The sequence below is a fragment of the Phragmites australis genome, chromosome 20 (assembly GCF_958298935.1).
Source record: "Phragmites australis chromosome 20, lpPhrAust1.1, whole genome shotgun sequence".
Taxonomy (NCBI): domain Eukaryota; kingdom Viridiplantae; phylum Streptophyta; class Magnoliopsida; order Poales; family Poaceae; genus Phragmites; species Phragmites australis.
This window is the reverse complement of record NC_084940.1, coordinates 2,923,070-2,945,109: the sequence shown is the minus strand read 5'-3', so window position 1 is coordinate 2,945,109 and position 22,040 is coordinate 2,923,070. Positions and strand designations below refer to the sequence as shown.

Sequence of the window (22,040 nt, the reverse complement as noted above, 5' to 3'; positions counted from 1 at the left end):
TTGACTAGTACCAGTGCATTTTTTATAGTGACAAAAAGCAAGAATTTCCCAACAGATTTAGGGCACAAGAAACACAATCGTATTGTGGATTAACGATCTTTTCTCAAACTTTATTTCATGCAGTTCTTATTCTGTAAGTTTTCTCTGAGAGGGTTATGGAAATGTCTTTTTCTAGTGTGGCCGTATGGGCTTAGAGTTAGAGAATCCTGGGAAGCTAGTGACACGTGTGGACACTTACTCCTACTTTAAAACCTGCTGTTTCCAACGGTACACGAGTTCGTTAACATATATACCCGCCCATAAACCTGAAAAATTCTTCTCTACCGTCCGATCCCCATCCGACGCCCCAGAAAATCTTACGCGCGAATTCCCTAAACCCTCCAATCCCAAATCTGACCTCCTCTCCGCCCACTGCCACCGGGCCCGGAGACACCATCACGCCCACCTGTCAGAAGCCGCACCCGGACCAGCCCCGTGTGAACGTCGCGGCCGAGGCGCGCCCTCCCTCACGTGCCTCGCGCGTGCGGCCGGGGAGAGGAAAGAAACCCGAAACCCTCGCGTCGTCTCGGCACCCCCGACGCGAAGGAAGCGAGGAAACCCTCGCGAGTCGCCTCTCCTCCGCCCCCACGAGCCGCCCGCCGCCGCGTCGAATCCGGCCGGGTTCGCGTGGGGCCCTGCCCCCGCGGATCGGATCCCCGAGGTCAGCTGCCCGCGGCGTCTGGCTCAGAATCCCCCCCCCCCCCGGTTTTTTCGCGCTCCTTTTCTCGGTCATTTTTGGGGTTTTAACTCGGGATTTTGGCGCGGGACCGGGGTTTTGTTCGCCTGTATGGATTTTGGATGATTAGTTGTTGGCTGATTGGAGTTTGGTGCGGAGGCTTCGTATTATTGTTCATGGGTTCGATTTTTTTGGTGGAGTTTTCTGTGCGGAAAATGAACAACTGATTCCATTTTGTAATGTATAGGCGGTAAATTTACTATTATTTGGTATCTTATTTGTGTATGCAGGTAGGTGGATTGGGTGCTAGGGTTTGGGGATTGGCTGAAATGGTGCGACTGTTTGGCCTGATTTAAGGGGCAGTGGGCATCATGGTTTGTAATTGGACGTGAGGACGGAGAGATGGTGGCGATGGAGGGGAAGCGGGATGTTTCGGTGACGCCGGTGAGGACCAGTGACCGGCTGCGGCAGCGGCCAAAGTACTACGCCCGTGGCTATATGTACTACAAGCCAGCCATGCGCAAGAAGGTCAACTCTAAGAAGCGAACAGCTGCATCACAGATTGCTAAGAAACTGCTTCGCAAACCAGCTGCAAGAGCACCACCAGCCGATGTAAGCTACTTCGTCTGCCTATGCTTAATGAGCCTGGGAATCTCACTTGTTCGTTTGTAGTGATCTGTCTGTAAAGGTAACTGCATGCATGGGATCGGCAATGCGTTCATGCTTTTGACAAATGTTAATTATGCATCATTTGGAGCTTGTAAAGCTGGGTACATGTTGTGGTGATTTCAGTAGCTTTGATGAGCTCGCTTTATGGGGTTATTTCTGATTGGGGTTGATAGATTAATGCTGGATTCACTTGGTCTTACTGTCAGTGGTAGTTGTAAATTAGCTAGCTTTCCGATTAACAGCCAGCTAAGATACATTAGGAAGATTAAGCATCACAGCTATTTTGCTTACTGCTTAGGCATGCTTTGCTGGTGAGTTCAATGTTGTTATGTTGGCCTGTTGGATAATCAATAATTTGGAGTCCTGCTTGCCTGCGGCGTTTTGAGACTTCAGTTGAATGCTTGCGATCATTATTTCATTTCTTCACATATATTGTTAGTGCTATGTTTGATACAATCATGCATCGCTGTAAATAATGTAGCCTGGTTATATGCATTTCCTGTAGTGGGGCTTCAACATAGAAACAAAACTCTGTTTTCCCTGAACCAATTTTTAGGGACATTAGCGGTGAGTTGTTTTATAAAAATGTTTTAGTGTGGAATGAAGAGGTGATGGCATCATTATTCCCATAAGGTTAAGGCGAGCTTCAAAGTTGTTTCTGTATTGCTAGTCTTTCTAGAGTTGGTTCTCACTAAAAATGATATTGCTTAAGTCCTTGCTTACCAAGATAGGTCCAAAAATGGCAGCTGTCATGGTTGATATGTTGTAATCTGGTCTACCATGTCTTATTTTACATTATTTTTTTTTGTCATGTCTTATTTTAAATGATTTGACCAGTTATCAATTTATAGTTATGGTTGGCAATTTCAATCATCCGTTTAGCAGTTTTTGTCCTGAGAAACATGTTGCTTCTACAAAGGCTGCGCTGTTCCACTAACTTGTATTCATAATTACATTGGCTGTTGATAAGAAACAAAAAAAAATCTCTAGACTGTCATTAAGCTTTTATTACTATGGTTCATGTCAATATTAGCCGACTGTGCATGTACACATTTTCTAAAATCTGTTGCCTTTTGTTTGTAAGGACTTATTGTTTATGCACAGTTGGCTTGATTATAATATTGCCTTTTATAGTCTATTGCAGCAAATTTGCGCCGTTCAACGCGAAAGCGAAGAATTTCTGTAAATCTGGAGGGCTATGATACAGATAGTTCTAGTATGGAAGATGATGATCTTATGGTGAGTTTCTGCAGTTCCTGAAAGGTTACTCTGCTCAGTCACACTAGTACCCCATCTGCCAACTATTACTGACTAATGACTATTGTTTGAATTATCTCTCTTTTTCCCTTAAATGTTTCAGAGACCCAGATATCGGTCTTCAAAGAGTAAAGGGGAAAATAATGCTGGACATGGTGAAGTGTCAGCTCGGTCAAAGTGCCAGAAGTTGTCTAATTCCATTCCCCGTCGAGAAGGTTTACGGCCTAGAAGATCTTTGCGGGGACAAAGACTGCATCCATACCAAGAATCTGAAGATGATCAGGAAAGCTCTGAAGAGCAAGGTGCAGAAGATCAAAGAGAAAATGGCAATGACATTGAAGAGGATGTTGGTGATGAGGAGGAGGTTGATGGAGGTGATGAAGCTGAAGTAGATGGAGATGATGAAGATGGTGAGGAAGAGCAAGAAGGAAGGAGGAGATATGATCTAAGGGAACGTTCAGAAGTTCGTAGACCATCCCCTCAGAAGGAAGGGAAGCACAGACCTCAATCTCCTCGCAGAGTACTTGTTCATGGGATTGGTCCAAAGAACAGCAAGTATTTGAAAAAAGGTGGGTCGCGCATGTATAAGCGCGCTCGTTTCTCTTTGCCAGATGATTCAGATGATTCCCTTCTTGTGGACGAGCCAGATGAAGGTCCATCCATGCCATGGATGCGTAGTGGGAGGGGAGGTATGCCGTGGTTGTTGGGTGGATTGGACATGCATAGTCCAGCAGCATGGGGTCTGAATGTTGGAGCATCAGGATGGGGTCATCAGGGTGACAGTTCTTCGCTCATGCCTGGGGTCCAAACTGCCGGACCAAGTTCCAAAGGAGGAGCTGATATTCAGCCTCTACAGGTCGACGAGAGTGTGAGTTTTAATGATATAGGAGGGCTATCGGAATACATTGATGCTCTAAAGGAAATGGTTTTCTTTCCTTTGCTGTATCCAGATTTCTTTGCAAACTATCACATCGCTCCTCCTAGGGGAGTCCTTCTTTGTGGCCCTCCAGGTACAGGAAAGACATTGATTGCCCGAGCCTTAGCTTGTGCTGCCTCTAAAGCCGGCCAGAAGGTCAGCTTTTATATGCGCAAAGGAGCTGATGTTCTTAGTAAATGGGTGGGAGAGGCTGAAAGGCAGCTTAAGTTACTTTTTGAGGAAGCTCAAAAGAATCAGCCGTCCATTATATTTTTTGATGAAATAGATGGCCTGGCACCTGTGAGATCTAGCAAGCAAGAGCAGATTCATAATTCAATTGTTTCGACATTGCTTGCTTTGATGGATGGTCTTGATTCACGTGGGCAAGTCGTTTTGATTGGAGCAACTAACCGTATTGACGCCATCGATGGAGCATTGCGTAGACCTGGCCGATTTGATCGTGAGTTCTTTTTTCCTTTACCTGGCTATGAGGCTCGCGCTGAGATTCTGGATATTCATACAAGGAAATGGAAGGATCCTCCACCGAAGGAACTAAAGATGGAGCTTGCTGCTAGCTGTGTAGGGTATTGTGGAGCTGATTTGAAAGCATTATGTACAGAAGCAGCTATTAGAGCATTTAGAGAGAAGTATCCTCAAGTCTACACTAGTGATGACAAGTTTGTCATTGATGTTGATTCGGTCAGGGTTGAGAAGTACCACTTCTTGGATGCTATGTCTACAATAACTCCAGCTGCTCATAGGGGATCCATTGTGCATTCGAGGCCACTTTCATCAGTTATCGCTCCATGTCTGAAGAGGCATCTTGAGAAAATAATGGAACGGATTTCCGATATTTTTCCTTTTCTTTCATCCATAGATGTTAGCAAGTTCTCTGCCCTTTCCTACGGGTCTTCCATCCCCCTTGTTTATAGACCTCGCCTTTTGATATGTGGCAGTGAGAGTGTTGGACTGGTAGGGTTGTTCATTTCTTTACATAGATAATATCGTATTCTGCGCCTTTCTTTTTTCACTTACTAATGTGATCTAGGCTTAGCAGGATCATGTTGGACCAGCTGTTTTGCATGAGCTTGAGAAGTTTTCGGTTCACTCTTTGGGACTGCCTTCTCTCCTCTCTGATCCAAGTGCAAAGACACCTGAAGAAGCTCTCGTGCATATTTTTGGGGAAGCCAAGAGAACAACCCCATCCATTCTCTACTTGCCTCAGTTCCATCTTTGGTGGGATACGGTTAGTAAACATGCTGTTGAAGTTGTTCAAAGTTTGATGCTTTGAAATGATTCTTAGTGTTAAATAACGATTATTTAGCTAAGCAGTTCATTTTTTATGTTACAGGCACACGAACAGCTTAGGGCTGTGTTATTGACACTGTTGAATGAGTTGCCATCCAACCTTCCAGTTTTATTACTAGGAACGTCACCAGTGCCTTTCACTGACCTCGAAGAAGAGTGTGCTTCTATATTCTCTTCTCGTAATGTGTAGGTTCCTTGACAAATGTTTTTCTAGTTTTCCTGGATTGTGTTGGCTTGTTGTTGCTAATATAAGTTAACTACATAGTGATTATTGCATTGACCTGCTGCTTAGATTGTGTTAGTAGATTTACTATTTCTTTGTTACTCAGCTTATTATTATTATTTGTACTCTTGATCTCTGTAAATGCTCATATGTCATCTACTATTCCATCATTGCTCATTCACCAACAAAACATGGAAGCAATCTGCTTGTCATTAGGAATTGGATATGTTTTAATGATAGACACATCAGTGAGAACACAATTTGTATCCTTTTCATTGATTTGCAGGCTTTAGTTTTTTGTATAACATTTTATTTGTGAATCAGTGTCACCTGCTTCAGGTCAAGTTCACTGCATTTCCTCCTATCTTTGTCTTATATTTCACCAAAAATAAAACATCTTTGTTTGTTAGATATCAAGTGGAGCAACCAAGTTATGATGATAGATTGAGATACTTCAGTCTGTTGTTTGAATCATTGCTCTCGCTCCAAACAGAGGAGTCAAGAAGCAAATCAAAGAAACAAAAGTCCACTATTGATCTTCCCAAAGCTCCAAAGGAAGTGGAGGGCCCTAAGGTTTCAGAGCTAAAAGCTAAGGCAGAAGCTGAGCAACATGCTGTTCGTCGAATGAGGATGTGTCTCCGAGATATTTGTAACCGGTCTGCAATTTACTCCTCCATTCAGCTTTATTACCCTGTTCTCACCAATTTACTATGGAGGGCATCAGGAACAGGCTTCTACCACTTCATTAAAGAACAGTGTGGAAAATTGCAATTATAGTCTACAGTAAAACAGCACCAGGTTGCTGACCCTAGGTCTCGCCAATATTTGTATAGTCCCAAATTCAAGTACATATCTAGTGATCCAAGGAATGCTAGCGCAAACTCAGCTGACCAGTTTGTTTGCAGCCTAATAAAGCAGTTAAAGATTTGTTGTGATATTTCAATATCATAAATATGCACGCGCTTGTTGGGGAACAAGATTTGAAACTGGAATTTTTTAATACTTCCTTGGTACTAAAAACATTTCACTCTACCCTTCAAAACCTTTTCCTTTATATTCTTGCCTTGAATGTACCATGTTTTTTATAGCATATTTCATCCCGTGCTGCATAAGCAAAAGTTCACTAGTACCTTGCCAGACAGTACTGTTCACTTGGTTCTCGAAACCTGATACAAATAATGGTCTGACTGCTCATCTTTTCAGCATCTTGTACAACAAAAGGTTCAGTGTATTTCACTTCCCAGTATCAGAAGAGGAGGTACCTGACTATCGGTCAGTAGTTCACAATCCCATGGATATGGCTACTGTCTTGCAGCGGGTGGACTCTGGACAATACCTTACTAGGGCAGCATTTATGAAGGACATTGATCTTATTGTCTCAAATGCAAAGGTACATATTTTGTGTTGGGAATTTAGTTTTTGACTCATGTTACATATATTTTGGCCCAACATTTCAGTACATTACAATTCAGTGCCGAACTTTCTGCGGATGACAGTTGAAATATTTACCAAACTTCCGCAGCTATCGGATTCATAGTTCCCCCTCCCCCCCCCCCCCCCCCCTTTTGCTCACTTATTTATAGTTTGTTGCTAACCAGTGTATTGCCTGGACAGACTTATAATGGGGATGACTACAATGGATCTAGGATTGTCAGTAGAGCTTGTGAACTTCGAGATGTGGTATGTTGTTTGTTCCATCAGTTCCACATATATTTGAATGTTATAGTATCTTTGTTGTGTCTAACGGGAACCCCTTTGGTCAGGCACATGGTATGCTGTCACAAATGGACCCATCCTTGGTGTCCTTCTGTGATAAAATTGCTTCACAGGGGGGACCACTGCAGGTTGTGGATGATGAAGATAGCGCTATTCTTCAAGCGGCACCTGTTGCTCAGCTGGTTTCTGGTACTAGAATGAGTGCAAGGCTCCGTAATGTACAGCCAGATGTAAACCTATCACAAAGTTATGAAGTGCTAAAGCGGCAAAAGAAAACTGCCGAAAATGAACAGGGTCAGTTGTGATGATATTCTTTTACATCCTTGACTATAACTTGTGTATCAAGTTGTGATAGTAGTTATTGTGGAAAATATTGAGCTGTTGCTTGTTTCAGGCATGGCTAAAGACGAGACAGCAAGAGATGAAAGGTCTCCCGAAGATCTAGATTTATCAAAGGCGATTTCCCTGGAAGAAGCTCTCAAAGTACCAGAGTCAAATGGCGCGCTGAAAGAAACCGACAAGTCACCAGCCGAAGCACCAGAAGCACCTGCACCTCCTACTAAACCCATGGAGACTGACAACGGTGAAGTTGCCACCACAACTACTGGCGATGACTTACTCGGACAGCTCGAAGCCGTAAAGCAACGCTTCATGGAGCTCACTGCAGGCTATGGCGTGCCACAGCTTGAGAGGCTGTATTCCCGGCTAATGAAAGGTGCGATAGAGTTGACAAGTAAAGAAAGCAATGAGGATCATAGGCGGTTAGTTGTTAGGTATTTGTTAACATTTGTTGAGAACAGCGACAATTTTTAGTTCTGGCGGGTAATAAGATTCTTGTTTTCCCTGTGTACATTTTCCTTGGAACGAAAGAATAGTGAACCGTCTTGGGAGCTATCCCCGTTCCATGCTCTGTAACAAAATGTGTCAAATGCTCAGTGTCAGTGACGCAGTTTTGCCCTAAATGATGTAGCAAGTGCAGCCTTTGTAGATTTATCACGTACATTTCTCAGCATTTGTAGAATCACATACATTACTCTATGTGACGGATTTCTCATTTGGGGTGTTCGGTTTGCAACCAAAATTTAATTCTTGCCTACACTAGTTAATTTATTTGCCAATGTTCAGTCAAACTGTAGGTTGCCAAATCGGTGACCAAATATTGGTAACGTCAAACTTTGGTAAAATTTGGAGGGGAAAATTTAGCCCAAAAATGCATAACGTGCCAATTATGTTTCTCGTTGGACTCTTTTCACAGATGTATGAAAACTGTCAGACAATAACTAGACGTATAAGAATGCCTAAGGTGCTTACAAATAACAAGTTCAACAAGTAAAAATGATGACGGTAGATCGATCGCCGAAGAAGTAGAGCCATATTAACCAAAATACGGAAATATGGGATGACTCCACTCCAGCCCATCATTAGGATGCAGCTTGCGCGTGTCGATGCTGGAGGAATCAATCGTAATCCAAATGTGTAACATGAGCCCTTGTGAACCAAACCAAATTCTGGTACTACCAAAGCGATTTGGCTAGCATTTGGTTTACTACCAACAATCTATATTACTCGCACGAAATTTTGGGAAAGCCCAGCACCATCCAAGCCTTCCACTCCCGGGGCGACCGGCGTCAATGTTCGTCGTCCAGCGCTTGTAGCGGTGGTGCAAGGCTGGGACGGCATCCATGGAGATGTCCAGGTCGGGAAGCCACACCATGTGTGCCTTCCCGGCCTCCGGACCGAACCGCTTCCTCGTGAGCTTGTCGTTGACCATGGGTAAATTAGAGAAGGTCATGGCGTTCGGGCGGAGGGTTGTGGTCTGAGGTGACAATCCACGAGATGGAAACCGGACGCAGCATGTAGAGAACATTCCATCTTTAAAATTTTGTACTAAGATGTCTTATTCTAGCTCTAATTTTTTAAAGTAAATTTTGCAAAACTTTGTATACTTTGAAAAAATTATCGTAAAACTACATATTTAAATAATAGTTTTATAAAACTACAGATTTAGTATCAATTTTACTGCAAAACTACATATATTTGGTAAAATTATCGTAAACCTACAAATTTAAGCAATAGTTTAACAAAACTATAAATTTAGCGCTGATTTTATAAGAAAAACTACATATTCTAGAGGAGAGCTGTTACCAGCCCTGTTAGCATGATGATCGGGTCCCGCTTGCACCCTTATAATAGCTGCTAGCTCATGAAATGGACCGTCCAGGAGTTCATGTGACAACAAGTGGGGTCCATTCATCAGATTAACAGGTCTGTGATAGAATCTATAGTTTTACGATAAAATCGTCGCTAAATTTGTAGTTTTGTGAAAATATTGCTTAAATATGTAATTTTGCAATTTGCAAAAATTTCATCAAAGTATTTATAGTTTCATGAGCTCCGAGATGGTCCGTTCATGAACTGGCAGCTGTTGTGAGACTGCAAGAGGGGTTTGGTTGTCGTGGTAACGGGCTAGAAACAACTCCTCTAGAATTTGTAGTTTTGCGATAAAATAGACGTTAAAATATAGTTTTGTGAAATTGTTGCTCAAATATGTAGTTTTGCGATAATTTTATCAAAGTTCTAGTTTTACGATAAAATTAACACTAAATCTGTAGTTTTATGAAACCATTACTTAAATCTGTAGTTTTTAATAATTTTTATCAAAGTATCTATAGTTTTACGAAATTTACTCAACTTTTTATTTTTATAAAAAATACACAACATCACAAATAAAATAATTCATAATCTTTCACAAACTTATGATGGCATTATGTGGAAACCACTCTTTATGAGTGGCAAATCGGCAATCCCGCCTTTTATGAATGACAAAATGTTTTGGGTGCGTAGAGGAGGTGTTAGGTTAGCGTGATGGTGGATCCGACAATGGTGAGCCGCCTGAGACGGGAGGGAGGAGAACAGGATAGGGGAGCTCAGCGCTACAAATGAAGCTCACTGATGGCATCCTCAGCTCCGGCGGCCATGTCGGGTGGCAATAGCAACAAGGGTTGGCCGGAAAAAGAATAAAGGGAGAGAGAGGGATGGGATCAAACACAAGCAATGAACCAAGAAGATGATAGAAGATTGTCGGACCTTAATCTAACGGTATGAAACGATGGATTGGCAAATCTCAGTTGACTAACATTTACATAAATCCCAATCGTCTGAAATAGAGTCATTTCTATATTTTATGATTGGGAAAGGTAACTCGACAATAGGATATGGATACACCAACTTATTTCGTCTATCTATCCCTCCCAGCTAATATCCATACATCTATTGATTCTCTTACATATTTTATAATTTTTTTCACCTACCTCTTTAACATAAATTTTAATATAAATAAATAGTCTCAGTAGTCCATACATGCCAAAGGGCTCATCCAATTTGCCCCTCCTTTTTTTGACTTCCTGTTTCTCGTCAGTCATCACAAGCATTGCCGTGATGATAGCTGCAGTAATTCTGCTACATGTCATCCCAATACTACTGCAAACACTTATTCAACTTTCAGTAATTACTTTCGTTCGTACTGTATTAATTCATTTAGTGGACTACGAATAGAGCAGAAAAAATTGTAAAAAACAAAAGCCAACTAGTCAAGCAAAACCTTGCTCATTTCGTCCATGCTGTCCTGCAGCCGCATCAAACACGTCGGCTCTGAGCGTCGTGCACCGGCACGGCCCGTGCTCGCGGCGGCGCGCCGTCTCATGCGGAGATCCTGGACCAGGACCAGGACAGGGCCAACTCCATATACACAAAAAGATAGCTGGCCCGTCGACGATCACCCCGGCCCGTGCCTCGAAGAGCGCGTCCCTTCCGGCGGGCATATCTCTTGGCACCGGCGACTACATCGTCTCGGTCGGCCTCGGGTCACCAGCGAGGGACCTCTCGGTGGTGTTCCACACCGGCAGCGATTTGTCGTGGGTGCGGTGAAAGCCGTGTACGGACTGCGACGAGCAGCAGGACCCGCTCTTCCACCCGGCGCAGTCGTCGACGTACTCCGCCGTGCCCTGCGGCGCCCCGGAGAGCGAGGAACTGGACTCGCAGAGCTGCTCGTCGGACAACAAGTGCCACTCCGGGCTGTTCGGGAAGGCCGACGGGCTCTTCGGCCTCGGCCGCGAGAAGGTGTCGCTGGCCTCGCAAGCGGCGGCTAAGTACGGTGCATACGGGCTTCTCCTACTGCCTGCCGTCGTCGTCGAGCGCCAGGGGGTGCCTATCCCTCTGCGCAGCAGCTCCGGCGAACGCGCAGTTAACGGCGATGGTGGCCTGGTGGGTGACCCGCAGAGGTCAAGGTCGCCGGCCGCGCAATCAAGATCCCCACCGACCGTGTTCGCGACGGCCGGCACGGTGATGCACTCGAGCACCGTGATCACCCGCCTCCCCGCGGGTTTTTCTGATGAGGACTCTGACGATATTTCAGTTGTTTTATATCCTGGAAGCTGCAAACTCTGTAGCTCACGGATCACGCTTTGGCCAGCTATGGCGCCGGGCGGGAGGCTGATAGCTCGTGATCAGCGATATTGGAAGATCTCTTCCGCCGTCAGCACGCTCACACAGAAACACAAGCATCTTCGTCTTCTTTCGTGGTAGTTACCGAACGAGCACACTTGTTGGCACAGACAGAAGACAAGCAGTGCTCATCACTCACTGGTCAAGGCTGTTAAACTTCCAGAAAACGCAGTTGATGGAAGAAACCAATGTGGGCAACCAGGCATGATGCTTACGAATAACGACACCTTAAGACCTTACATACCCGTATTGAGCTAGCATTTCAGACCAAGGAATATGATAATGATGCACTAGAGAAGTTGATCACATAATCCACATTCAAACTGTTCAACAAACGACCGAAAGTACGGTTCAATCAGAACCATCATACAAAGCAAATGTGGAGCTCTGGTGATGTTCAGAACAAACGTTCACAAGGGCTGAAAGAGTTTCAGCAGCAGACTTTGGCTCCTCCCAGCTCATGGTCTGACATGTAGCATGCGTGGAAGCTTGAATCTACCATGACCCTACAGCACCCTGAGCTGGGTTTTCGAAGTGAGAGAAGCCCCAGTAAGTCTTCAATGAGTATGGTGGGTAGACGGTTGCTCCTTCAGTAGTGATCTTGGCAACCTGTCACATTAATAATGTGTTACATCAGTCCAGCAACTGTACACTGAATATTCAGCAAGCTAAGCAATTTTACCAAGGTACAAAGTAAATACCTGGAATTTGTTAATAGATGACCTGTCACGGTACAGCAAGACCAGCAAGCACTTCTCAACCAGCTTAACAGCTTCTTCGAAAGTCATATCCTCACGCCACTCAGCACGAAGTATCGGGATAGCCAGGTGGTTTCCAAATCCAGTGGCGATATGGTTTTCCTCAAAGTGTGTACCAATCATGTTAACCTAAACCGGCAAAATAATAGGCATAAGATGTTGACAAATCGACCCCGGTGAAGAAGAAGATACTGTTGTTTTGAAAGAAAAAATATACCATGCCAAGATACTTCTCGTCGCCCTTTGGACCCTTTTTAACTCCACCAAGTACAAGTGAGTTCCAGAGAGGATCAAACTTGTTGCGTCTGTTATACATTACTCTAGTCAAATAGCTGTGGATCTCTTTGGGGCCCAAAGAGTTTCCATCATCCCACATATGATCAGACAAACTGAAAAGGCAGGAAGAATGAAGATTTTTAAACTTCCATAGCAATACAAAGAAAAACATGAGTTCACCATATAATAATTATGAGGCTTCATATCCACTCACTAGTGAGGGAACTTACGTTAGTTCATCCAAATAGCGCAAAATTTCCTGGAAGTCACTGAACTCTCCACTTGCTCCAATAAGGCTATGCTTGCCAACTGCCCTAATGCGTTCCACACTCTTGTATCGTAAAGTTGACCCATAGGAGGCTGCGAAAGAAGATTAGACTAAGTTCCTCATTGTGATAACAATATTTAGCTGTGTAGAAGGATTGGCAACTAACCTCCAGTGTCACATGCCATGATCACACCATCCTTGTATTTCAAGGCAATGACCGAAGTACCAGTCACATAAGGATACCTGTTGATGTGATACAATGGCAGGAGTAAATAAAGTGAATTGATATATTTATCAGAAGCAAAGAACCACCATAAAAGAGTTGAATATAAATGCTAGATTACTGAAGGTATTTCGAAAAATAACAAGCACATAACCAATGCTGCAATTATATTGCCCCATCAGAAAAGCTATTAGAAATGTAGGCATGGTTAATCAATGGTGAAGAATGCTATCAAGAATAACATACTGGATGAATCCTATTATGCATTTATTTTACCGAAAGCATACAGACCAGTAAAAGTTTTGATGGAAATATCAACTCCCACACAGTAAGGAATTTTAGTTGATACTACGCTTTGATCAACAAGAACTCTAACTTGCCAATTCTTGTGTTGGATCAATAACTGCACAGACAGAGAAAGAAAGAAAGAAAGAAAGAAAGAAAGAACTAGTGCCCACACGCCTACTGATCCCTTAATTTTAGACTCCTTTGGTATTCTGATCTATCTCGTGGGAAGAGCTAAATACAGCTCGAGTGACAAGTCATCAACACAAGCTAATCGACATCTACCATGATATAAGTCAAATCCAAGTATTTCGCAGATAAACTCATAAACATCCTCGCCGACAACTCTGAACATCTCACCGCTCAAATAACGAACGGGACCTCGAAGTACTAACCCTAAACCGCAACAAACCACATGGTCCCAATCGACAAAACCCTTTTTTTTTTCCAAGACGATTTAACCAGGGGCGAAAATAAAATAGAGGAACCCAACTGATAACTAAAAGACCAAAACTTCCCCCAAATCAACACTAACAACAAACAACTTGCGCCCCACAGATCACAATCTGCACCACCACCCGGAGCACCGAAATAAATTCGAGAAAATAAAGACAAGGATTCGAATCATACTGTGTATGCTGCCTCTCTCCTCCTCCGACCGCCGGCGCCTGGCTCCCGCTCGCAGCGTGGGATCCGTTCATGCCTTGCTGCCACTGCAGAAACCCTCACGTGTAAGCATCAGAAACGAACGAAAATCAGGGGGTAGAAGACTCAATCGGCGAAGACGCGCTCACCGCCATCTCAAGATTTGATTTTTTGTCCCTCCGCCGTCCTCGGTCGAGCCTTGAGCCCTCGCCGTCGCCGCTAATGAAGTGGTTGCGTTCTTTCTTGCAGAGGAGGGTCGAATTCGAAGCCTAGACGGCTAGACCGAGAGGGAGGCGCCAGGTTGGGCCGAAGCTGGAGTTCCGGCCGGGTTAGGATCCGACGCGAGTCAGATCTGACCCGATCCAGTTTTCTCTCTGACACGTGGGACCCGCGGCCTGGTTCACTGATGCCTTGTGTCCACCTGTCAGTCGCTTACGCTCTTGCCCATTCTGCTTCTCCGCTTCGGAGGGCGTCGATCATCTCGCCGGCCCGGCCGGGCTCAGGCCATAGCTCCTCACCGGGCATGCGCGCGCAGCCGCGGTTTGGTTGTTTGAATCGCTCTTAGTCTGATCTGATCCATGAGCATAATATTAAGGATAAACATGTTTAGATATCTGTATCTACCCTAACCTGACTCGATACATACAACGTTTGCAGCCTGTATCTCCTTATGTATATATGCTTATTTGTCAGTATCATAAAATTATCTTCATACGATTAACTAATTACAATTTTAACTCTTACGTCTACTCATACAATCTCAAATTCAATCAACTTAAAAAAAAACTCAACTCAGTATATCAGTATATCTATATAGATACAGCTAACTAAACACTCATCTTTTTTCTCAAATATGACTCCACTCAATCTATTTTTTCTTAATCTAATTATACGAAACAACTCTATAAAACCTTGTCCAAACTACAAACTACACCCACTGTCAGCAAACACAAGTGTATGTTCGTGACTCTGCTCTGGATCATCCGGAAAAGGCCGCAACCGCAAGGTGTTCGACACGACGGCATTCGGATAGGTGACAGCGTCTTCCCGGAGCTCAACCTCGCCGACCACACTCTGGGTATGCCTGGTGCAACCTTTCCGCTGACCCCCTTATAGCTTGGTGCAAGTGCAACCGTGTGCGTGGTGTGGCGTTGTAGTTTCCGAAACAAAAAGAGAAAAATGAGGCCACCATGTAATCAAGACAGCAGCAATCCTATGTTCCAAAAAGGAAAAAAAAAATCCGTAGCAATCCTGAACAAAGGGCACTTACAACATGATGCATCATCAATTATCGTTATGCATTATAACAGATATGTAATCTTCACCGTGATATTACTTATACAGGCAGGTGATGATCATGGTATTTTTTCCCCGGTCAATAACGGGGGAGAGGTTCCCAATCCTCACCTATTTCGTTCGAAAGCAAACCGCACTAGGCGTACACGGTTGTTATAACTCAAATAACAGGTAAAACCCAGGCATACTACCGGGGTAGATTACATCAAAAGGTAGTGAGAAACATGGTCGCGCCATGTCGACAGAGCCATTTTATGTGTCTCCTCCCTGATACATCCAGAATGTTGGGTGAACTGAAACTGGTACATGTATGGGTGTTCTGGTCTTGTGGATGGCCTTGATCAATGTTGTACCTTCGAGAACCTTCAAGTTCTCCAATCATACGGATAACATGTGCCGTCATGCAGGATCATTGAATGCGAATTCAGCAGCATTCATGTAGTAAAATGCACGCAGACCTAAACTATAACACAATGACCTGTGACTGGCTTTGGAAAATCTCAATCTCTAGCCTCATCGACGCCCAGACTTGGTTGCATTGCTTGAGCTTCTCATTCATGCGAGCTATAAATAACCTGGCCCATGGTTCTTCACCACATTTCATGCTCATCTCACAAGGAACTGAAAAACTGGCAACCATATTACAGTTAGTTTATAAGATTACATGTAAAATTTCACTCCCCAAGACAAGGTGCTGCTGGGCGTGGCTGCTCTTAAGGATAACACAAGAATTGGGGAAGAAAATGAGATACCTTAGCTACCAGCCAACCTCTATAACCCGTCAGTAATTCATATACAATCTAATACATAGATATTTGATAGCTCATGTGAATGAAAATTTCGGGTTACATCAGTTCTCGTTTTCTTGGAAAAAAGGAAGTAGTTACGTATCTTGTACACCTCATGCTCTCATGCAGTAATGAAGGTAGAAAAATAAGTATGTGACAGTAACACATAATCATATGTGAAAGAAATAGTACAATGTAGTTTTACCTCATCAGCTCCTCTTCTGATTGTTTGGCACCTGACTGACAACTTCTGCACACAAATACTCGGTAGATATGAAGAGAATGCTTCGAGAGATTCTGTGTGGCCGCCTCAGCACTTCCATTGCTGAACAAATATGTTACTGGATAACCTAAAAGCCACCTGCAGACATAGAAACACAAAACAGGTCATTGAGAGAGACCAAATCAAATGGCAAACTTCACCAACATAGCATACATAAAAATGGGATAGGCATTTCCTTTCGATGTTACCAGAACTAGCAAAACAAATAAAAGTGCCATGTTTTATAGAGATGCTTTGCAATTATTTTAGCTTCCCAAGTATCCAAATAACGGTTTCATGGGGCTAAAAATTTCATGGTTGATGTTTTTATGGCTCACAGAACCAGAAATTACCCATTCAGAGTAGGCAAGGCAATTTGGGTGGTCTCGAGGTAGGCACTCAGATCAACCAGTAAGGTCCTGTCGGCAACGTGAATATCAATGCACTCCACATCAGTAGTTCTTCCTGGAAAGTCTGATTTTTGATTTGTTATTACAGGTTGAACAACAGGCAAATTTACAGCTGCGTCAACAGGGAATTTGGTTGAAAACAGATCTTGGATAGATACAAGCTCCAGCACATTTTCATTCTCTTCCATGTTCGAAAGCAGCTGCACCAAAACAACTTTCAGTAATATAAAACAGAAGACATTCACCATACAGCAGACAGAAATATAAAAAGGAGGATCTGAGAAGGTAAAGACTTTGCAACAGCTTTTCTCTAGGTCCACAAAAGCTAGCTGGTGCTGTGACCTTGCATTTGGTGACACATGTTCAGCAAGTCCTTTTACATGAATCAAGTAAAGCATATCTTTAATAACCATCACTTTTAGTGGCTTCAAGATGCTTGATTCCTGCAAGTCAAACATGATATTAACATGGATGAATTAGATGCAGACGAGTTAGTCGAAAGAATCTCAGATGAAAACTGAAATAGATTATGTTTCTCAAGTATGCATGAAAATAAAATTTGAGATGGAAGAGTATTTAAGAAACAGAAGTCTTGAATGTAACTATTTGATGGCAAAGCAAAATACCAAGTCTAGCCACTTAATAAGATCCATCAAACTTATGTCTGGTGATACACAGGCACAACTTTCCAATGGAACAACAAGGGCTTTGCCTGCTGGCCCAAGGCAATATCGCACCCAATGCTCATGTGTGAAATTTCAACAGTGAGTGGAAACATAGGTTCTCAACATGACTTGCAAGGGATTGATGTTACGGATTGCATCATTATTTCTATCAATCATTCCTCGGTGACATGGTGACGACTGACAATGGCTGATTCTATGTGTTACACTAGTGCAGAGAAAACATCAAAATAAACCATCACCTGCCGAGCGTGAAACAGCAGACTGCAGAGATTCTCTTGCAGTTGAGGCATTGTTCCACCATAGTCCATCAGCACCACAGACCGCAACCCGGTGCAGAGAAATAGTATATCTGACAAGAATTCGTCACATCATTTTAGTTAATTTGTTCACTAACGACAGACACAATTCAATACGCCAATGCTCACTCCGCACAAGTATTCTGTAACTTTAGAACCAATTTATTGTCATCAAAGCTCAAACCTATTGCAGCTACTTCCGAAGTGAGCTATAGGTACAGTGGTTGAAAGTTGAAACCAAGCTTGAATTGAAGTACTAAGGTGTATCACGCAATGCTCTATTAGATGAACTGTCTTCTGCAATTGGGTGGAGTTAACCACTCATCAACCAGAAAAAAAAAACAAGTTTTACCAACAGAAATCAGCAAGGCACTGTGGAGCCACCGAATTAAGCAAGAAATGGGACATCCTAGAAGCACATCTTAACTAGAGAGATGACACCTGAGAGCACGTGAGCGAGCACCGACCGTTGAGGAGACGGCGCTTGGAGCCGGGGCGGAGGCGCCACCGGATGCGCGCAGCACACGCCTCCACCACGCGCAGCATCTCCTCATACGCCCCCGCCTCCACCGCCGCCGCCGCCCCCGCCATCGGTGTCGCGGAAGAGGCCACTGGAGAACTGAAACCCCTGACGGAACCGTATCATCCGTACGATTTGGATCCAACGGCTGGGATGGCACAAGGAGCCAGACATCTCCTTGCTCGGCTCTATATCGACCGTCCGATCCCCGATCGTACGGACAGGCTCAGAGCCGGGAAGTGGGGGTCGGGAGTTGCGGTCTCCTGCCGCCGCTGCTGCGACGTCAGAGGAGGAGGAGCAATGGAGTTATCCACTCCCATGGGGAGCTCCCTTGCTACGACTGCGGCCATGGCCCTCGTCAGCCCCAGCCCCAAGGTGAACCACTCCCTCAGTCGGACACCTCTTCAAGCTTTCGCTGCGTGGTTGCAAGGATGATCTTGCGAGAATCCTGTGCGGTTGTAGTACGACTTCCTGAGCGATTCAGCTAGAATGGTTCAGATTAGGATAAAACACTTTTGGGCATTTCTTGGTCTGCTCTGCAGGCAAGTTGTGAGATTGGGTTAGGTACTTTTCTTGCCCATTTTCCTCCTCGGATTTGTGAAGAAAATTTGGGTTCAGTGATTATTTTACTCGTGGGAGTGTGTGTACAAGAACTCAAGGAACAACTGGGAGGTGTTTAACTGAGTTCTGTCATTAAAAATCTAGCACAGTCAAACCGGGAAAATGGTATCTATATCGTTTATCCAGCACAATGAAAGGTTGTTGCAAATTAATAATGTCTGGCAATTTGTTTGAGAAGATTACTGAAGGAAGGAATACATCAACCTTTATGATGCGTCACCTATATTTTCGTCTCTCAGTATTACGTTTCTTGCTTCATCTCATCTCTTGCGAATTACAATCTGAAATGTGGATTGTCCTGCAGATGGCTAATCAGAAATGTACCAAGGGGATGCGACCTCAGCTTCGATTTTCTCATTGACTACCATCTGTAGCTTGTTTGATGATGTTAAACACACAAACTTCACAACGGTAGGTTGTTACTGGTGGTTATCACTTTTCTTATGGACATAGACAGTTGTTTAATGCTTGAGGTTTTAGTTGGGGGATGACTTGGCTTAATGTTGTTTCTCTTAATCTAAGTTGTACTGTATTATGGAAGTGATTTAAGTGCTTAATGCTAATGAGTTACTTTGGAATTGCTTATATAATTTCTTTTGCAGAACCAACTGTAAAAGTTGCAGTTCGCTTCAGGTGGTATCTCCGGTACAATGTATGAATTTTCCTCTTATGATTCCTCGAACCTGTATATGTTCCAAAAATCTTTGGTTATTTTGGCTTATCTTTTGAGATATCAGGTACAGAAAATCCCACTCAGTTGTCAATATTTTCAAGGATTTCTTTGTTTCAATGTGTACTGAAGAGGATGGTGTCATAAAGGTTAGCATTTCACACTCTGAAATATGTGGAAGCTGTCAACGAAGCCTATTAACTCTTTTGACCAATCTCTTTTTAATTTTCTATCTTTCCATTATGTTTCTTACAAAATGCAGATACGAGTAAATGTAGCTGGTACACTGACAGATTCTATCTTTGATAAAGTTTTCAAAAAGAATGTTGCCGCAGCACAACCACTTCCTGGCTTTCGACAAATGAAAGGAGGTATACTCTTATAATTTTACAAAACCCTAATTTCTATCCATCTCAGTTGAGAATTTGAGACAGCATTGCCTGCAACTATGCTTGTTTGATTTGTTCTTGCGCATTCCAAATTCTGAATTCGCCTTGGAAGTACTTTTAGGAACACATGAGTTCAGTATTTCGTATCAGCATTTCCGGAGAAGATTGCCAGGTTGCCTTCTTGATATTCTCTTGATGTGTCAAATGTCTGGATGGTCATTAATGAACAACTTAGGTTAAGCTACATAAAAGTTGATAATGTTTGTTATAACTGTAGATTATACTTTGCTCTGTTTAAAAGCGCATCCAAATTTCCCCCCTATGCAGCTCCTTAATTTGTTTTATGAATTGAACCTAACACTAGTTACCTTTGTTGACATTTTCTTCCACTTGGTGCTACTTGAATCGCTCAGGGAAAACCCCAGATGTAAGTTCCTGATCTTATGCTAAAACTAATCTATAACGCATGTGTCTTTTCAAAAGTAATGCTTTCATTTTATATCTGCTTTAACTCATTTCCACATAGGCAGATAGTGTTCTGAGTTCTGACTTGTGTCGTACTGTTTTGTGGTGCTGAAGATACCAAAAGAAGTCGCTCTACACTTGATTGGGCCAACAAAAGTGAAGAAAGAAACCATCAAGAAAATTATTAATTGCACAGTTGCTGAGTATGTTCAAAAGGTAACTAGTATTCCATAGCTTTCCTGAATGTAAATGTGAAGTTGTTTGCTATGCTTCCTTGAGGAAATTCTATGTTAGATTCAATGTGATACTAAGCACATATTTGATATCTAAACTAAAAAATTGTGTTACAGGATACAGCTTTATTAAGCATCGAGCTATAGCCTTTGGAGATATGTTCCATTAGATGTTCAGTCATGGCAATGATTTTTTTTAGGGGAAGTCATGGCAATGTTGCTAGGCTAGGCTAACAAGCGTTATGCCTTGAGAAAACCTGTTTACCTGTTTGTCACTGCTATTTTACAGGAGGGTCTGAATGCATCGAGAAATCTGAAAGTTCAACAAAGCTACGACGTTGAAGCAACATTTGAACCAGGAAAAGAATTTTGCTTTGATGCCGCAGTTCATTTACAATAAGCTGATGCGGCAAGGGTAGTGCCACTAGAGATGACCTCTTCAAGGAGACTTGAACTGCTCCTTGATTTTTAGCTGCTGGTTCTTCTACTGCTACAATCTTATTAATCTTTTCTCGATATATGATCATCCGAGCCCTTGCTGTTCGATTCAAAGGGAATTTTCTGTATCAGGTTATCTGTATTCCTGAAGCATGTCGGATAGTATATTTTAGATTTGCAACAAGAAATGTTTTCAGAATTCAGAGTAACCAGTAGTGGGCAAATATCATGTCAGTGACTGATTAGAGGCATGATGTACCAAAAATTCAAATGTCATAGACATCGATATTATATTTTTCTTCTCATGTATGAAATTATGAACAAATCACTTTTGTTCTGATCTGACCCAAGTGATAAACTTTTGATCTCCTGAAGAATCATCCCTGCTGAAGTACATTACCCAAACGCTCGATCAATCATGCACGACATTTTATCACCGTGCCTCCGCCACGGGGGCTAGACCCGGCCGGCAGCCTCAACCAGTCTTATCTAGACATAGATATTGTGTTGGAATCTAACTCAGATTTGGGTGACCAATTCAGCAAAGAAAATTTAAACACTCGAAATACAACTTAAAATCTGACACAGATGTCAAAATACAACTTAGAATCGAGATATCCAATTTGAAAAAAAAAACACAGATATCCAGATAACAATGGCCTCTACACGAGCATTGCCACCGCCTCCCCCGTCTTCACCACCGGCGTCAAGCAGGCACCGTCGCAGGGCCCCAAAAAAGGAAGTGACAGCAACGAGCACAAGAGTCACCGCCAAATGAAGTGACCAACTCCTCTGCGAGCCCGTCGGTGACGGCGAGGACACAGGCCGATGAGCCGCGCAATTTTTCAGTCGTGCTAAGTCTATAATTCCGCCGGATTTACACTTATTTCCTCATGCAAGTGCTGTCTCAAATAAATGTGATATGACATCGATGCCGGTGCCAGCAAACAAGAGGGTTCATAGATGCTGCTGTGACATACCAACTCTAGGTATGTTTGTACAAGGTGTCTTCTAAAAAAGTTTGAGACAAAGAGGACTCCAACATGGGCGCTTGGCTCGCGTAGCATGACATATGTGTCACCATTGGTTAGTGGGAAGGGGAGCACGCATTTTGTCGTTGGTTGGTGCGCATGGAATTCTGCATCGAGCTGCTGCTGATTATAAGTAAGGTAGCCCAGGTTCAAAAGCACATTTTAATTTTGGT

The 22,040-nt window shown here is 43.2% G+C and overlaps 4 protein-coding genes and 1 pseudogene across 6 annotated transcripts; 3 read left to right on the top strand and 2 right to left on the bottom strand.

Moving 5' to 3' along the window:
• Window positions 1-529: 529 nt before the first annotated feature.
• On the top strand, window positions 530-7,806 carry LOC133901182 (ATPase family AAA domain-containing protein At1g05910-like). Of its 2 annotated transcripts, XM_062342460.1 has the most exons (11): window positions 530-700; window positions 1,006-1,327; window positions 2,519-2,623; window positions 2,745-4,529; window positions 4,615-4,803; window positions 4,909-5,051; window positions 5,499-5,744; window positions 6,292-6,478; window positions 6,703-6,768; window positions 6,852-7,098; window positions 7,199-7,806. In XM_062342460.1, the coding sequence occupies exons 2-11, from the start codon at window positions 1,118-1,120 to the stop codon at window positions 7,615-7,617; spliced, it is 3,597 nt and encodes a 1,198-aa protein (XP_062198444.1). In that variant the 5' UTR covers window positions 530-700; window positions 1,006-1,117; the 3' UTR covers window positions 7,618-7,806. The 2 variants fall into 2 exon arrangements, with proteins under 2 accessions (XP_062198444.1, XP_062198445.1); XM_062342461.1 differs by lacking the exon at window positions 530-700 and having other exon boundaries at window positions 1,189-1,327; window positions 2,529-2,623.
• A 1,974-nt stretch (window positions 7,807-9,780) lies between these two features.
• Window positions 9,781-11,388, top strand: LOC133902333 (aspartyl protease AED1-like). The gene is made up of 3 exons (XM_062343925.1): window positions 9,781-9,805; window positions 10,436-10,656; window positions 10,735-11,388. The coding sequence occupies exons 1-3, from the start codon at window positions 9,781-9,783 to the stop codon at window positions 11,386-11,388; spliced, it is 900 nt and encodes a 299-aa protein (XP_062199909.1).
• Window positions 11,389-11,567: 179 nt separating this feature from the next.
• On the bottom strand, window positions 11,568-14,075 carry LOC133902398 (proteasome subunit beta type-4-like). The gene is made up of 7 exons (XM_062343980.1): window positions 13,912-14,075; window positions 13,748-13,830; window positions 12,776-12,852; window positions 12,572-12,701; window positions 12,283-12,454; window positions 12,009-12,194; window positions 11,568-11,916 (listed from the first exon to the last, which is right to left on the bottom strand). The coding sequence occupies exons 1-7, from the start codon at window positions 13,915-13,917 to the stop codon at window positions 11,803-11,805; spliced, it is 768 nt and encodes a 255-aa protein (XP_062199964.1). The 5' UTR covers window positions 13,918-14,075; the 3' UTR covers window positions 11,568-11,802.
• A 964-nt stretch (window positions 14,076-15,039) lies between these two features.
• On the bottom strand, window positions 15,040-18,244 carry LOC133901774 (uncharacterized). Of its 2 annotated transcripts, XM_062343260.1 has the most exons (6): window positions 17,968-18,237; window positions 17,444-17,553; window positions 16,812-16,961; window positions 16,462-16,718; window positions 16,052-16,207; window positions 15,040-15,687 (listed from the first exon to the last, which is right to left on the bottom strand). In XM_062343260.1, exons 1-6 carry the CDS (start codon window positions 18,089-18,091, stop codon window positions 15,522-15,524), a joined length of 963 nt encoding a protein of 320 aa, XP_062199244.1. In that variant the 5' UTR covers window positions 18,092-18,237; the 3' UTR covers window positions 15,040-15,521. The 2 variants fall into 2 exon arrangements, with proteins under 2 accessions (XP_062199244.1, XP_062199243.1); XM_062343259.1 differs by having other exon boundaries at window positions 16,462-16,961; window positions 17,968-18,244.
• Window positions 18,209-21,174, top strand: LOC133901775 (uncharacterized; annotated as a pseudogene).
• The last annotated feature ends 866 nt before the right edge of the window (window positions 21,175-22,040 follow it).